Below are 16,569 nucleotides of genomic sequence, written 5' to 3' on the forward strand. Positions count from 1 at the left end.
TCTTAAAGGCCCACCACCACTTGTCTTTCGACCGACGCCGAGTTTGGCTCCACGCTCTCGGAGCCACAGTCTCTCTTGAGTCCATGATTCAAATCGCATCATCGTCGTCGTCATTATGATTATTGACTTCCGCTGGATGGGCAGCAGATCCTACACGAGCATTGCCCGCCGGGGGAGAAGGGGGGGGGGGGGTGCAGGCCAGAGCCGGTTCGGTGTCATGACGACGTGCGTGGCGTGCGTGGCGTGCGATGCGCAGGTGAGGCCCCTTTGCGCCATGCTCAAGGAGGAGGAGGACCGCAAGAAGAAGGAGGAGGAGATGAAGAAGGCGCTGGAGAACGCGGCCCGCACCGTCGAGGAGCTCCAAGACCTCAAGGACAAGCTGGCGAAGCTGGAGGCCGAGCGGGAGAAGCTGCTGAGTCAGCTGCAGAACGTGAGGGCACCCTGCCGTTCGAGCACCACCAACATCCATCGCCACAGATACGCTCGGTCGCCTAGTGACCGGGAGACGCTCGGTCGCCTAACGACCAGGAGCCGCTCAGTCACCTAGCAACCGGGAGCCACTCAGTCACCTAGCAACCGGGAGCCACTCAGTCACCTAGCAACCGGGAGCCACTCAGTCACCTAGCAACCGGGAGTCACTCAGTCACCTAGCAACCGGGAGTCACTCTGTCGTCTAGTGACCGGGAGCCACTCAGTCACCTAGCAACCGGGAGCCACTCAGTCACCTAGCAACCGGGAGCCACTTAGTCACCTAGCAACCAGGAGCCACTCAGTCACCTAGCAACCGGGAGTCACTCAGTCACCTAGCAACCGGGAGTCACTCTGTCGTCTAGTGACCGGGAGCCACTCAGTCACCTAGCAACCGGGAGCCACTCAGTCACCTAGCAACCGGGAGCCACTCAGTCACCTAGAAACCGGGAGCCACTCAGTCGTCTAGCGACTGGCAGCCAAGCTCGCTACCTTCAATGGTGAGCGATATCTGAAACCGGTTCCGGGCCAGCTCTTCACCAACTCGTAATGACAAATTGACAAATTGTTCGGTAAAACAACCCAATGATGACTCAGATCAGTGAGGCCTTCATCCAGCAGTGGATTGACAAATTGGTTGTAAATGACTATTATACTATAATGAAGAGGCTTCGTTTACATGCAAAGCTGGACCTTGCTTTGTCCCAGAGGATTTACGTTTTAATTTCTTGATGTCCAACGTGATTGACAAGGAGCTCAACTCTTTGTCTCGCTCTCACGTACGCCACCATCCCTCTCCCTGCCTCTGTCTCCTCCCTGTCTCCGTGTCTCCGTGTCTCCGTGTCTCCATGTCTCCCTGTCTCCGTGTCTTCGTGTCTCCGTCTCCACCGCGCTCGGGTCACCGCCGCAGGAGTCCGGGGGTAAGTCGGAGGCCCAGGACAAGGTAAACTTCCTGAGCCGCCAGGTGAAGGACCTCGAGAACAAGCTTTCTGACTCCACCCACCGGCTGGAGGACGAGGAGAAGTCCAACTCGGACCTGAGCACCAAGCGGCGCAAGCTGGAGAACGAGTGCCAGGAGCTCAAGATCGCCATCGAGGGCCTAGAGGGCACCGTCACCAAGATGGAGAAGGAGAAGAAGGTGGGCACCTCCTCCTACACAGGACTCCTCCTGCTGTCCCTGACATCCGGGGGTGACGGTGGGGTGTCCCGGTGGGGGGGGGGGGTGCGTGGGGGGAGGGGGAGTAGGAGTTGGACGAACCGAGCGGTTTCTGTCTGCGATCGTCAACAACATCGACCGGGAGACATTTCTTTGGTCTATCCACCGGGCAGCCGCTCGATCGTCTGGCAGGACACCGCCGCCTCCCACAGCGCGGCCGTGGTCCGGCCTCGTGAACGTCTCTCTCTCCCTCGCTCTCGCTCTCTCCCACCCTCTCTCTCTCGCTCTCTCCCGCCCTCTCCGTCTCTCACCGTCTGTCCGCGTGTCCCCGCCGCGCAGGCGCTGGAGAACAAGATCCGCCAGCAGACGGAGGAGCTGAACCAGCGCGACGAGACCATCGTGAAGCTGCAGAAGGAGAAGAAGCAGCTGGAGGAGGCTCACGAGGTGAGCGGACGGGGATGGGGTCACTGACCCCCCACCCCCCACCCCCTAACCTCTCTCCCTCGTGTGGGACACTTGTCCGGCGAGACGGAGTGGGACGGTGATGCAGGTTTCCCGAGCTGCTGAGGGTCTCACGGCTTGTTTTCGTTACCCCATGCGCAGGCCACCCTGGACGATCTGCAGACGGAGCAAGACAAAGTCAACTCCCTGCATCGCAACAACAGCAAGCTGCAGACCAAGGTGGCGGAGGTGAGTGGCCGAACGCTGCGGGGGCCCGCGGGCAGCAACGGAGGTGAACCGCTCAGCTGCTTCGTGGGTTGGTGGGTGGGTGTTGGTGGGTGTTGATGGGTGTTGGTAGGTGGGTGGGTGTTGGTGGGTGGGTGTTGGATGGGTGGACCACTGAGCCACGTCTCTCCGTATGGAAGTAGACAAATTAGTAGAAAGCCCTCGTTAAAGTGAGACGTCCCGATGCAGAACCCGCATCGGAATACAGTCCAACGACGATTCAGCGAAGCCCTTATGGATTCATCAATTACTTTGTCACGTAGAACTGAGCCAGGGCTGCTGAAGATCCTCGATCCAAACCTCGCTCTTCGCCGGCCGAGGTTAAACCGAACTCGTAGAATGAAAATCATCGCCGTGTGTTGGGGCGTCAGCTAGCGCACCGCACTGCGACCCCAGCCACCTGTGTTTGATTTCCAGCCGCGGCTAACGTCAGCGGAGGGCGATATCTAAACGGGTCCTGGACAGCCACACTCAGCACCGTGGTGAAGTATGCCGAAACAACCCCCGTGGGGAGGCCTTCATCCAGCAGTGGATTAACACAGGGCAGTAGCGGATCAATTAAACTATCATTGACCTCGGCGAGCCGGTCACCTGATCGAAACCCCGCTTGGTTTTTGTCCGCTCCACCGCCATCACCACCACCAGCTGGAGGACTTCCTGGACCAGGAGAAGAAGCTCCGCGTGGAGGTGGAGAAGGCCAAGCGCAAGTTGGAACAGGACCTCAAGACCACCCTGGACAACCTCAACGAGGTGGAGCGCCTCAAGATCGAGGCGGAGGAGGTCATCAAGAAGTGAGTGCTCGTCGGTTTTAGTAAAAACGCGATGCCGAGGGCGGCGTGCGGCCGTGCTGCCCCGGAATTCGTTCCCTCTCACGCACACATACAGAGAGAGAGACACAAAGAGACAGACAGAGAGAGAGAGAGACAGAGAGAGAGGTGGGAGACGATGATTGGGAGGTGTTGGGGAAACCCACAAACAAGGCAGGAGGGCAGCCAGAATGACGATTTCTCAAGCTCTGCGGTCACTACGTTGGGATGGTTTGGCCCCCCGACTCCCTTCTTGAGTGTTTATACGCGCCGGAGGTAACTGGAGCGTCCCGGAAAGAAAAAAACCCCACGGAAAATGAATCCCCTCGCTGCACCAGAGTGGACACTGTCAGGCCGCGGGGTAGGGTGAGGGAGGGTCACGATCCACCAACCCTCGGCCTCCGCAGCAAGCGGGTTGCAGCGCACGGTCACACGCTCGGCGCGGCGTTGGCGAGCGAGGGGCGGGGTCGGTCGCCCCCCACCCCCCCCCTCACCTTCACTCCCTCTCCATCACCTTCGCGATCGCGTAACATGGGGGCGTTCGTGTGTGTGCAGGAAGGAGTACGAGATCAACGCTCTCAACGCCAGGCTGGAGGATGAGCAGAATCTCTCCCTCAACCTGCAGCGCAAGATCAAGGAGATGCAGGTGCGTGCATGCGCGTGTGTGTGTGCATGTGTGTGTGTGTACTAGTGTGCGTGCGTGCGTGTGTGTGGGTGGTGCTCGCGAAGAGCACTTGCCCAAACGGTCTTTTAAGGCTATACGGGGGATCTTAGTCTTTGGGTGGGTTCTCTTTATGCGTGTAAACACGGGGAAATTGGTTTGTCCATGAACTAGCAGCTCGGCAATCCATAAGCGGGCGAGCAGGTGAGTGAGCGAGCGAGTGGGTGGATGAGTGAGCAATCGAGTGAGCGATCGAGTGAGTGGCTGAGTGAGCGAAACGGTAATCGTCGATCAATTATCTTGAGGCGTGAAAGCTAAGCGATAAAAAAGCGAGCGTCTGTTCTTACTTTCAGAAATGCAGTGGCTGCCCCTTGTGTGCTCCGCGTCCAGGTTCTACTCCAACCCGGCGGCTGCCTCTATGCGTGTGTGCACGCGGTGCGCTGATATTGTTGTTGCTTGTTGCTTGTTGTTATTGTTGACGTTGTTGTTGTTTCTTTGTTTAACCTGCAGTCGCGCATGGACGAGCTGGAGGAGGAGCTGGAGGCTGAGCGCGCGACTCGTGTCAAGGTACGCGCGCCACCCGCGCACGAGACATTCACGCAACGGGCACGGCTCAGGTTGACACAACAGCCCAGGAAGCCGAGCAACGTCGGTCCAGCGTCAACCAACGTTGGCGCAACGTTTGCGCGTTTACTAAGACAACACGTGGTTTAGATTACTCACAATGGCTGTGTCTGTGTGTGTGTCTGCGTGTATGTGTGCGTCTGTGTGTGGCTGTGTGTATGTATATCCGTGTGTGTGTGTCTGTGTGTATGTGTGGCTGTGTGTGTGTATGGCCGTGTGTGTGTGGCTGCATGTCTGTGTGTATATATGGCCGTGTGTGTGGCTGTGTGTGTGTGGCTGTGTGTGTGTGTGCCTACAGATTGAGAAGCAGCGCACGGATCTGGCTCGGGAGCTCGAGGAACTGACCGAGCGGCTGGACGAAGCCGGCGGTGCCACCGTGGCTCAGGTACGCGAAACACTCACCACACTGGAGCGAAACACTCGCCGCACTGGAGCGAAACACTCGCCACACTTTAATCTTACACCGCAAATGAACTCAACTGCGATTACGCACACAGCAGTCATCGACCGCTACTGGCAGACCGATGCCGCAGCTCACGCTTGCAAGTGAGACTTAATCCTGGTCAGTGGATTTCGCACCTCCCATTAGCACGGTTGGCCAGGTACGGTGCGAACGAAGTACATCGTGCGTACGCACGCACACACTCACCCTGTTAGACAAACGCTCACTTTCTTTTTTTGTATCGTCTTGCGCCGCGGAATCGGCGCCGGCGTCTCCTCCCTCCTCGACCCGCCGCGGCAGATCGAGCAGAACAAGAAGCGCGAGTCGGAGCTGATGAAACTGCGGCGCGAGCTCGAAGAGGCGTCGCTGCAGACCGAGGCCACCGTGGCCGCGATGCGCAAGCGGCAGACCGAGGCGACGGCCGAGATGGCCGAGCAGATGGACAACCTGATGCGCGTCAAGGTGAAGCTGGAGAAGGAGAAGCAGGGCATGAAGGTGGAGATCGACGACCTCGCCAGCAGCCTGGAGGCGTCCCAGAAACTCAAGGTGAGCGCCCGCTCCGCTGCTTGACTGCAGTCGACGACGACCGTTGGAATTCCAGTCAAGGGTATAATTCTAGCCGACGATTTAAATCGGTCGAACACTCAGTCAGACGGCTCTGTGCTGTTACGCGTTGGCGCTCGCTGAGACGAGGCGCGGCGCAGGTCGTCGTTCGCGCGTAGGGCGCTCTGAGACGCCGCCCCCGGCGTAAAGGAGCGCCACCTCCATCAAAAACAACATCATCATCGCCATCACTCTCATTAGTATCGTTATTATTATTACCTTGAAGGAGATCGGTGCGCGCTGTAAAACCCAACTCCAGGCGTGATGCTCTTCTGCGGCTGTCTGGAACGCTCTTCCTTCCGATGTTCGGAAGCCCCCCCAGAGTGCTGTGCACTTTTGAATAATTGAGACTGAAAAGTAATTTCTTTAGAACTACTTTTTGTTTTTAGTCTGCTGTCCTACGTACGGTGCGACAAAAAGTTTAACGTACACACACACACACACACGTACGTGGGCCCCTGGGCTCTAACCCCACTCCGCGTGTCCCCACGTGTCCCCCCGCCGGCAGGCGTCCAACGAGGTGCACATCCGCAAGCTGGAGGACCAGGGGTCCGAGGCGAACCAGCGCTGTGAAGAGCTGCAGAAGAGCCTGGAGGATGTCAGCAACTTCAAAGTGAAGCTCCAAGGTTCGTCAGCGGTCGTCCGGACCCCTCGCTTCACTCGGCGAGCACAACGCGAATATTCTGTTTCATGAAACGTGTGTTCACAAATATAAAACAGATATGTGCGAGTGCATTACAATGGTGGAGAGTCACTCTGTCTGTCTGTGATAAGATTTGTCCACTCTGGTGGAGAGTAATGCTGTCTGTCTGACACTCGGCTTGTCCACTCTGGTGGAGAGTAACACTGTTTGTCTGACAGTTTGCTTGTCTACACTGGTAGAGAGTCATTCTGTCTGGCAATCGCTTGTCCACTCTGGTAGAGAGTCATTCTGTCTGCCAGTCGCTTGTCCACTCTGGTAGAGAGTCACTCTGTCTGTCTGTCAATTGTCCACTCTGGTAGAGAGTCACTCTCTCTGTCTGACACTCGGCTTGTCCACTCTGGTAGAGAGTCGCTCTGTCTGTCTGCCAGTTGCTTGTCCACTCTGGTAGAGAGTCACTCTGTCTGACACTCGGCTTGTCCACTCTGGTAGAGAGTCGCTCTGTCTGTCTGCCAGTTGCTTGTCCACTCTGGTAGAGAGTCACTCTGTCTGCCAGTCGCTTGTCCACTCTGGTAGAGAGTAATTTTGTCTGTCTGGCGCTCGGTTTGTTCACGCGTAGCCGAGCACAGCGACACGTGCCGTCGTCTGGAGGACGCGGAGCACAAGCTGACGACCATCAGCCGCACCAAGATCACCATCTCCACCCAACTGGAGGAGCTCAAGAAGAACCTGGAGGAGGAGACCAAGGTTCACGCTGCCTCCACCTCCACCAACAACCACCACCACCTTTACATTCACCCGTGGCCACCACAACCATCATCACCACCACTGCCACCACCTGTGTAATTTGAATAGTCATACCACGATTATTGCTATGAACATTCAAAGTTAAAGCGATTTCCTGCTCGAATGAGCATTGAGGTGGTGGCTCATTTACTGTTCACAGCCCTGAGCCAGTAGTGGAAATTCCACATTTCTAAGACGGTGCCAATTTTATCAATTTGACAGCCACTGTTGACGTCGCCACAAAACGGTACTAATTTTACCAACCCCAGAGGACTGATGGGCCGAGTCAACTGACCTCACCGACCTTGCCATTGCGAGCCCCTCGCTCTCTCGCTGTGCTGCCCGGGCCTTGGATAGTTGAACCAAACGCTGCCACTTAGCGTTGGGCTGGAAGGCCCCCTTAGGCTGACAGACTAACATCCTCCTGAGACCTACCCGGCCAGAACATCGTTACCACGCGTGTCATCCGTGCCACTCCCCCCCCCCCACCTCCTTACACGCGCGCAGGCGAAGAACACCGCGTCGCTGAGCCTGGCCAACGCCAAGCACGACTGCGACCTGCTGCGCGAGCAGCTGGAGGAGGAGCAGGAGAGCAAGGCCGAGCTGCACCGCATCATCTCGCGCCTCAATGGCGAGCTCACGCAGTGGCGCAGCAAGTACGAGTCGGACGCCCTGCAGAGGCTCGACGAGCTGGAGGAGACCAAGTGAGTGCGGCCCGCGAGCGATGAGCCTTCCGGCAGCGTCCCGTGAAGGCCGCAGCTGCGAATGGTTCGCGTGTTGACGCGTCTGCAACCGGGATTGCGAGCCGGTTGCGCAATGTGGATTGCAAGCAACTGACGCCAGTAACGTTTGATGCCATAGAAGTGTGACTTTGCTTCTCGTGATGTCACGATCCGAACCTATTTTGTTTGTTCCCACGATGGACACGACTTTCATATCCATGCCCGATATTCAAGAATTTGTCACATTAATGCGAAAATCGGGAACCTGTCCGTCGCGTCTGCTTGCACGCATTTGCACCGATGTGCGTGAGCGCGTCACTGAGCGCACCTGCAGTTGTTCACCCGTGCGTGCTCGCGCGCTGCAGGAAGAAGCTGGCAGCTCGCCTGCAGGAGGCCGAGGAGGCGGTGGAGGGGTCGCAGGCTCGCTGCGCCAGCCTGGAGAAGCTCAAGCAGAAGCTCCAGGGCGAGGTGGAGGACCTCACCGTGGACCTTGAGAAGGTACGAGACTTGGGGTGACATCCGGGCCACCGGAGGTTCATAAAAAGGGCACCACGGTGGCCAGGAGATGTTAAATACCTCGCCTGGTATGCAAGTGGTCGCGGGTTCGATCCCGACCCTGACGCCTGCATATTTGGAGTTTGCGTGGATTTTTCTTCAGATCCTCCGGTTTTTCCCTCCACATTTAGAATCAACATCACACGTTTAGAGAATTTGGCTACTATAAATGTTCACGTGAATAAGCCACTTTGCTGAGCTTTCATTTGTGGTAGCCAGATCGTTTCTGAAACAACAGCTACACAGCTCAGCGGGCCTTAATTGGTAAAATAAAAATAGTAGATTTAGTCGTAGTAGTGGTTATACTTTAGTAACCGTAACAACCGCGCCGGCGTTGGGTATCAGTCGAACGCAGCAGCCGCCCACCTGGACAAGAAGCAGCGGTCGATGGACAAGCAGATCTCGGAGTGGAAGCAGAAGTCGGAGGAGCTGCAGAGCGAGCTGGAGATCTCCCAGAAGGAGTGCCGCAACTACAGCACGGAGATCTTCAAGGTGAAGACGAGCTACGAGGAGGCGGTGGAGCATCTGGAGACGCTGCGGCGAGAGAACCACATCCTGCAGGGTAACGGCGCCCCCACCCCCCACCCCCGCCCTGCCCCCACTCGCCCCACCGCCACCACCACCCATCTCCCACCCCCTGCCCCCACTGCTCAGCGATCCAACAACCCCCACAGCCGCCGGTGTCTCGGCAGCGAGGTTGGTGGATCAGGCTGAGATCGTCCGTGCGGGACACACGGACAAACATCCCAAGCGGGGAGAGCACAACTGAACCCGGCAACCTGAGGTCGATACTCGGCCATGGCTAATATCGAGACCAGGACCGATATGCCGGTCCTGGTCTCCCCTCCTTGATCAAACTGCACTTGGACCACTGCGGTGAAGTAAGGTTAAACAACCCCCATGATTGACATGGCCCGGCAATCCCGCCTAGGGAACCCCCCCGAGTAGCCAGGTAGCCAATAACAAGACGTCCATGTTGTATTCACGAGCCGTCCGCTGTGACCGCCGGAAACGGCTCACCACCTGGCGATCTCTCTTTGGGTGACCGACGCCACACAGAGGAGGTGACCGAGCTGTCCGAGCAGCTGGGTGAGGGCGGCAAGAACATCGTGGAGCTGGCCAAGGCCAAGAAGAAGCTGGAGCTGGAGCGCGAGGAGATCCAGCTGGCGCTGGAGGAGGCCGAGGCCACCGTGGAGGTACGTCCGTCGATCCGCAGTGCACAGGCACAGCGGGGGCCAGGAGATGTTAGCTACCTCGCCTGGTACGCAGGAGGTCGTGGGTTCGTTCCCGATCCCTCTGACGCCTGCTGCTGCATATTTGGAGTTTGCGTCTCTCTCTCCTCGTGGTCACGTGGATTATTCTCCGGGTCCTCCGCTTTTTCCCTCCACCTTGAGAATCAACGTGCGTTTAGAGAATTTGGCTGCTATGAATTTCCACGTGAAAATCCACGTAGTTGAGCTGCCATTTGGGGCCAGGTTGCTTATGAAAAAGAGCCATACAGCTCAGTGGGCCTTACCTGAAAAAATAAAAATAGTGTATAGCTGTAGTTTTGTTTTGTGGACCCACGGAACGACTGTTCACGGTCCGACGATCGGTAAAAAAAAAAAACGCTGTTTCGTACAAAATAAACTGTTGCACGCAAGAATCTGCAACAGTTCCGCGGACTGCTCCCCAGTGGTCTCGCTGACCAGCTGCGGGCGCAGGGCCGCGGGAGTGCCACCAACAATACCTCGTCGTCGTCATCGTCTTCGCCACGTGCGTCGCTCTTCGTATCCCGGTGGCTACCGGGGAGTGCGTGCAGCCGTGGCGGGTCTCGTGACGGCGCGGTGTTGCGTTGCAGGCGGAGGAGGGCAAGGTCGTTCGCCTGCAGCTGGAGCTGGCGCAGGTGAAGGCTGACATCGACCGCAGGATCCAGGAGAAGGAGGATGAGTTCGAGGCCGTGCGGTGAGTCGAGGTCACTCGAACTGCGGTCACTCAAGTCACGGTCATTCCCGTCGAGGTCGTTGCCATCGTGGTCACTCGAGTCGAGGTCACTCAACTCAAGAGGGAGGTCTGAGAGCGACCAGCGATTAAACCACAGAGGGGACTCGAGCTCCGAGCCCTGCGTGTTCATGACGACCTCAACTCAAGCTGATCACAGTCCCATTTGGTGCACACCAAAAAAGCGGGGAAACCTTGAGCCGCTTGGGGCGCTGCGCTGTTGCTCTCTCCCACTCACCCCCCCTCCAACCCCCCTCCCACCCTCCCCCCTACAGCAAGAACCACCAGCGCACCATCGAGTCGCTGCAGACGAGCCTGGAGGCGGAGGCGAAGGGACGCGCCGAGGCCCTGCGGCTCAAGAAGAAGATGGAGAACGACGTCAACGAGCTGGAGCTGCAGCTGGAGCACTCGAACCGCACCAACGCCGAGAACGTGAAGCTGCTCAAGAAGCTGCAGCAGCAGGTCAAGGTGAGAGGGCCGCGGCGGAGGACACCGCCAGCCGGCCGGACAGGCCGGGCGACCGAGTAGGTCGGGGGGGGGGGGGGGCGAAACCAGTTGTCGGGACTCGCCGGCGTGAGACGTAGACGCTTCGGGGCCACGCCGTGAGCGAAAGACGGGACGTGGCGAGAGAAGAGGCAACGTGGGGGTAGCAGCTGACCCCGTGTGATGACGGCCCTTCTGCCTTAGAATATATAAGTCTATGAGCCTCTGTGTAAGTGTGCGGGTCATGTAGGTGCGCCTGAGTCTATGGGTCTCTGTGTAAGTCTGCGGGTCTCTATGCAAGGACAGTGGATGCGACGAACGAAGAGGCGCGGAATAGAAGTCCGCGGCCGACTCGGCGCGATAACGGAGCTTCTGGCGTAGAGACGATGACGACGATGACGACGATAATGACAACGGTGACGCCGCCGATGATGACGACACTGACGCTCGTGCCGCTCCCCTCCGTCGCGTCGCCGCCCCGCAGGAGATGCAGCTGCAGATGGACGCGGACGCGCGAGAGCGCGACGAGCTGCGCGAGCAGTTCAACCTGGCGGAGCGGCGCGTCAGCCTGCTCGTCACCGAGCTGGAGGAGGTGCGCAGCGGCCTCGAGGCGTCGGAGCGCACGAGGAAGATGCTGGAACAGGACCACACGGAGCTGCGCGAGCGCTACGCCGAGGCGGACAGCCACGTGAGACTCGCCCCCCCCCCCCCCAACAATATCTCCCGCAACGTCGCCAATGTTGTTACCACCATCGTCAACCATCATGACCATCATCACCATTGTCACCATCGTCATCATCGTCACCATGGTCACCATCGTCACCATAATCACCATCGTGATCAACGTCATCACCATCAGTCACACCATCAGAGATGATTAATCCACTGCCGGATGAATGCCTCCCCAAGCCGCCACGATCCATTGCTCCAATTCTGTATCAGCAATCGAGACTTCTCACACGGCTCATCGCTGTGGGTGCGGGCCTCGTGTAGTCCTATCTTCCCACGCTGAAAGGTCAATTCTCGTCGTCATGGGATAATCAATTTGCTTTCGTGGTTTCTCTTGCTGGCTGTCGCGCCGCTAACATTCTCGCCTGTCGCTGCCCGTGTCCTCTCCGCTCCCCACAGAACATCCAGCTGACGTCCATCCGCAAGAAGCTGGAGTCGGACCTCACCCAGATCACGGTCGTGCACGAGGAGATGATCGGCGAGTTCCGAGCGGCCGAGGAGAGGGCCAAGAAGGCCGTCATCGACGTGAGTGCCGCTCGTTCGGCCGCCCCAATACGAAGCGATCGTCAGGCCTGTTGTCGGCTCGCTCGGCGCCGACTGTTTATCTGCCTGCACATCCGAGCCGAGCCAATGTGGGGCCCTCGCGGTCTAACGGTGGTTTCCCACAAGAGACCCGAATCTGGCTCGTGGGGCCAAGCAGGCCTAGGGGCAGGGCTAATGGCGCGTTAGCTCAGAATCAGAATCTTTATTTAGTCTGGAGGAGGAATCCGATGAGCTATGAAGCTCTTGTTTTCACAAATGTCCAGTAGGGGCGGCTCCAGTCAATACTCTGCATGCTCCACGATTCGTTCTCTGCTCGTGACGACAGCAGCGCGTGATGGTGCGTGTGAACTGGGGCGGCACGTGACGATGTGTGTGCGTGAACCCGGCCACAGGCCGCCCGCATGGCGGAGGAGCTGAAGCAGGAGCAGGACCACGCGTCGCACCTGGAGAAGATCAAGAAGAACATGGAGCAGCAGTTCCGCGACCTCTCCGTCAAGCTGGAGGAGGCCGAAGCGATGGCGATGAAGGGCGGCAAGAAGATCATCCAGAAGCTCGAGCTCAGGGTGAGCACCACCGGTTGCAAACGCCGGCTTCGTATGAACAACGCAGATCCCTGGTTTATTCCTTACATGATAATAAACTCTACCGTGGCCCGATGCGCGCGTGTCAAAGTCTCGCTCACCCACGTCGCTCAGTTAACCGCAGCGAGCGTTCGCCATTCGCCGTTTGTCAGACCACAGCATCGTCCCCTTGGCGCAGACTTAACTCGAGACTGGAGCCGGGCGCTGATCGGAATGCGTGTGCGTCGCGTGTGAAATCAAACGCAGATCCGCGAGCTGGAGGCTGACCTGGACTCGGAGCAGAAGCGCCACGCGGAGACCATCAAGAACCTCCGCAAGATAGAGCGCCGCATGAAGGAGCTCATCTTCCAGACGGAGGAAGACCACAAGAACCAGCAGCGCATGCAGGAGCTGGTGGACCGGCTGCAGAGCAAGATCAAGACCTACAAGCGGCAGATGGAGCTGGTGGTACGTGACGCGCTCCGCTCCCCCCACGCGCCGTCGCCACCACCGTCACCGACAAAGACGGCCGGAGCAGAACCGTCGGGGCGAGGGCCGTTGGCGAGCTCCTATTCAGGCCTACGTGGCACACGAGGGTTGTGGCCGGCGTGGTGTGGCTGGGGCCACGCTCCAAAGCCCCCCCTTAGTCTACAGGGTGCTTGTGTTTGCACTCTGCGAGGCAGGCCCACCGCTTACAAAAGCCACGTCCCGAAGTGTGAATGTTTGTTTCTCTCATCGACACTGTGCTCAGCCACCGTGCTGCCGGTCACAACACTTCTCTCTTCTTAGGTTTTTTCTGTAAAGTCACGTAGAAAGTAAAATAAAATAAAAACAAAAATCACGACGTTTCGGAGGCAACAAGTGATACAGCTAATCTGGCTGTGACGGTCCCACCTGATGACGGAGACTTGTGTTGCCTCCGAAACGTCGTGATTTTTGTTTTTATTTTATTTTACTTTCTACGTGACTTTACCGAAAAAACCTAAGAAGATGATTCCTTGCAGTCACGAAAGCTTCAAATCTAGAACACTTCTCTCCCCCATCGTAACCTCGTACTGATTGCCGCTGGCCGCATGACGTTTTTGGGCTTTGGGGGCCACTGTGTTCAGCAACCGTGTTAACAAAACAAAAAAACAACGCCATCCACACCGGCCTTTGACCCCTTCGTGACCCGGCATGACCCCCTGTGACCCCCCCTCCCCCTCCCCTCCGTGCGGTGCAGGAGGAGGAGGCGAGCGGCAACCTCGTCAAGTACCGCAAGACAGTGCACGAGCTGGACGAGGCGGAGGAGCGTGCCGGCATGGCCGAGTCGGCGCTTGTGAAGCTGCGGCTCAAGAACCGCGGCCAGACCATCAAGGGCTTCACCACGATCACCACGCACGAGGAGTGAGGGAGCCGGCGGGCACCCGCACCGATGCCCCTCCGGTAACCCGGCGTGCCACTCCTCACTCACACCCACTACGCATTTGGTGCGCGCACGCGCGTGCATGCACTGCCCCGGTCGGTTTGTTAAAACAAGTTGCAAAGTGTTTGTTCAAGATGCCTGAGAGCTGGCCATCGAACAGGAGATGGTCGCTGTATCGCGCGGCGCTTTCCGATGCGCTTCTGCGGCCGTCTGGAACGCTCTTCCGATATTAGGAGGCAGCTGGAGCATTGCCACTTTTAAATCGTCCAGATTGAAAACTCTTTTCTTTAAAACTGCTTTTGCCGTTCAGTTCGTTGTCCTTCACCCGCACCGTAGGGCGCAAAAGAAGTTCAACACACGTGCAGACATGCAGCTGAACTTACAATTCCACCCACAGGATTGCAGCACACCCATTCAAGCTTCACGACGGCAGGCAAAGACCGGCGGAATTATCGGCGAGCGTCCACTGCAGAGCGGGAAGACACCAGCGAAGCCCTTGGGGGCCGTCACCCACCACACCCCGGCGACGCGTCGACGGAACGTCGATCTTTCCGCCACTCGTCTTCATTTAAAACGCCCGAGGCACGCACGTGCGCAGGGATACGCACTCAAGAAGCGCTCACGTGCGCGCGACGCACGAGCAGAGGTGCACGAATGAAGAACCGCGGGGGAAGATTTTCGCGACACTTTTTTTAGATTTCAGGGCTCGCTGTGCTCTTGAAGGTTCTCGGGGGGGGGAGAGGGTGGGGGTTGAAAATAATTGACGATAGGGGGCTGCCGACACAAACTACGTTTTAAGTTTTGTATTGCGCTGTGCGATTGCGTGGGCGGTGAATGGAACGAATGACCGCGGTTGTGAGGTGGAGAAGGCGTTGTGGATCGTTGTTTGTGCGAGGGAGCAAATTATAGAAACGCTCAGAGACCCTGAAAGACCCACACGCAATCACGACAAATGCATCGTAGTTGAAAGACAACGACGAAAAAAATCATTTGGTAATTAAAAAAAAAAATACGGATATTTGAATCGCCATTTGAATAACCAGAGGTGCTCATTTGTAACACAAAACTCTATTTTTTTTTAAATCAGAATTTAGTTGGAGAGGGTGGCCATGCATTTGTACGCCGCCATGCCTTCAGTGTGGCACGGGCCGGGGTCGTCCTGTGAGGTGTCTCCAGCCGGGCGCTGCTGCGCCGTGTTAAAGCAAGTTGCGTGTGCCCTGTGTGTGAATGCGATGCGAGCAAGCGCTGCCCACGAAGATGCAATCTAACAACAACAACAACGCGTCGTCGCCCGCCGGTGAACGTCGCGAGATCCCCCCTCCCTGCCCCCCACTCCCTGCCCCCCCTCCCTGCTCCCCCTCCCCCCCCCTCTTTCTGTCTCGCCGCTGTCGCGTGCCCGCTGCAATCCGGACCGAGCGTCGCTCTGCGCATAACAAACCGTAGTAGTCACTGTAGTTATTTAACACGCAATAAACAACCTGAAAACGAACTGCTCCGCGTGTGTTTCGTGCCTTTTTCTTTCGCCTCGAACAAAAACAAACCCAACACACAACAAACACAGTAAAACCATGGCGAAGTGCTTCCAATGAGAGAAATCTGTGGGAACAATAAAAACAAAAAAACATTGTGACTGATTCCGGCCTGGCGTGATGACGAGCACACCGGACTTGCTATTCAGATGCCGTCGGTCCAATCTCCCGGGGCGGCAGTTGCAACCACGGAGGAGACGAGATCCACCGCCACCACCCCGCCTCTGTCCACCCGGCAGGATAACAACCACAGTTCGGAGATCGGCAGGCCGCACGTGCTGGGGGGGGGGGGGGGTAAAGTGTGGACATTGACATCTATTCCAAGACCTCCAGCCAGCGTGGAAGAGTAGGCCAGGATATCCGCTGGAGGGGACTCTCTAACAGCGCCCTCTCGTGGAGGCTTCTTCCGCCAGCAGGTGGCGCGAGAAAGCACTTGCAGGGCTGCGCCTTTACCCGTACCTTCCCCGAGACAATTTTGCCTCAAAGGGAATCATCCACTGAGCTGCAAACTGCCCTTAACCGCCCCCAGCCACCCTGATTGTAACTCTATTCGTAACACTCTCACGACAATCACGTGCATGTTAGACTAAACACTTTAACAATCATCGACAACAGGCATAGCGAACGTTTTTGATGTTCTCAATATTTCGCTGAAAGTGCAATGGTTAGCACACCGCCGGTTCCATTCTATCTCCCGGAGCGGCAATTGAAACAATGAGGCAAGCCTCTTGAATTTCCCCCCCTCCCCGCCCCTCTACGTCTTACCGCCTCTGTCCGCCCAGCAGTATGAACGGCTTCACCACAGTCGATTTTGTAGGCCACGTGCGGTGAGGTACAATGTGGGCACTCCAACCTCTACCACAACGTCTGTCCGGCATGGAAGAGCAGGCCAAAACACAACTCCACAGAGCTCCGTCTAGTGGATGCCCAGTGTCGTGAGCCAGCAATTGCAGGGCTGCGCCTCTAGCTGCATTAACGTGGGACCGCCACCAAAACCGAACGGCGCTGTCCAAGGTGCTGATGTTTGCAGCCCCCTTTGAGAAGCAACAGGCAGAGCGAGCGCTGCTCTGTGTATTGTCCCATCGCCATAGGAGTGGTGAGGCAGCATCGCACGCGATGCTTGAAGGCGTGGACTGTGTTGGTGTCTGCAC

At 57.5% G+C, this 16,569-nt stretch overlaps 1 protein-coding gene across 1 annotated transcript in view; it reads left to right on the plus strand.

Annotated features, from left to right (window-relative positions):
- Positions 1-14,613, plus strand: part of LOC144940874 (myosin-16-like) — a 33,919-nt gene extending 19,306 nt beyond the window's left edge. The window contains exons 22-44 of the mRNA XM_078867367.1: positions 257-430; positions 1,379-1,606; positions 1,964-2,068; positions 2,228-2,314; positions 2,996-3,141; positions 3,712-3,802; positions 4,328-4,384; positions 4,740-4,826; positions 5,184-5,429; positions 5,995-6,112; positions 6,746-6,873; positions 7,420-7,616; positions 8,000-8,132; positions 8,535-8,751; positions 9,249-9,385; positions 10,030-10,133; positions 10,445-10,637; positions 11,137-11,340; positions 11,781-11,906; positions 12,317-12,487; positions 12,752-12,952; positions 13,707-13,909; positions 14,287-14,613. Of these exons, the coding sequence (XP_078723493.1) occupies positions 257-430; positions 1,379-1,606; positions 1,964-2,068; positions 2,228-2,314; positions 2,996-3,141; positions 3,712-3,802; positions 4,328-4,384; positions 4,740-4,826; positions 5,184-5,429; positions 5,995-6,112; positions 6,746-6,873; positions 7,420-7,616; positions 8,000-8,132; positions 8,535-8,751; positions 9,249-9,385; positions 10,030-10,133; positions 10,445-10,637; positions 11,137-11,340; positions 11,781-11,906; positions 12,317-12,487; positions 12,752-12,952; positions 13,707-13,874 (3,318 nt within the window). The 3' untranslated portion in view covers positions 13,875-13,909; positions 14,287-14,613. The remainder of the gene's footprint in view (positions 1-256; positions 431-1,378; positions 1,607-1,963; positions 2,069-2,227; positions 2,315-2,995; positions 3,142-3,711; positions 3,803-4,327; positions 4,385-4,739; positions 4,827-5,183; positions 5,430-5,994; positions 6,113-6,745; positions 6,874-7,419; positions 7,617-7,999; positions 8,133-8,534; positions 8,752-9,248; positions 9,386-10,029; positions 10,134-10,444; positions 10,638-11,136; positions 11,341-11,780; positions 11,907-12,316; positions 12,488-12,751; positions 12,953-13,706; positions 13,910-14,286) is intronic.
- Positions 14,614-16,569: the final 1,956 nt, after the last annotated feature.

This window comes from Lampetra fluviatilis, chromosome 23 (genome assembly GCF_964198595.1).
Source record: "Lampetra fluviatilis chromosome 23, kcLamFluv1.1, whole genome shotgun sequence".
NCBI lineage: Eukaryota > Metazoa > Chordata > Hyperoartia > Petromyzontiformes > Petromyzontidae > Lampetra > Lampetra fluviatilis.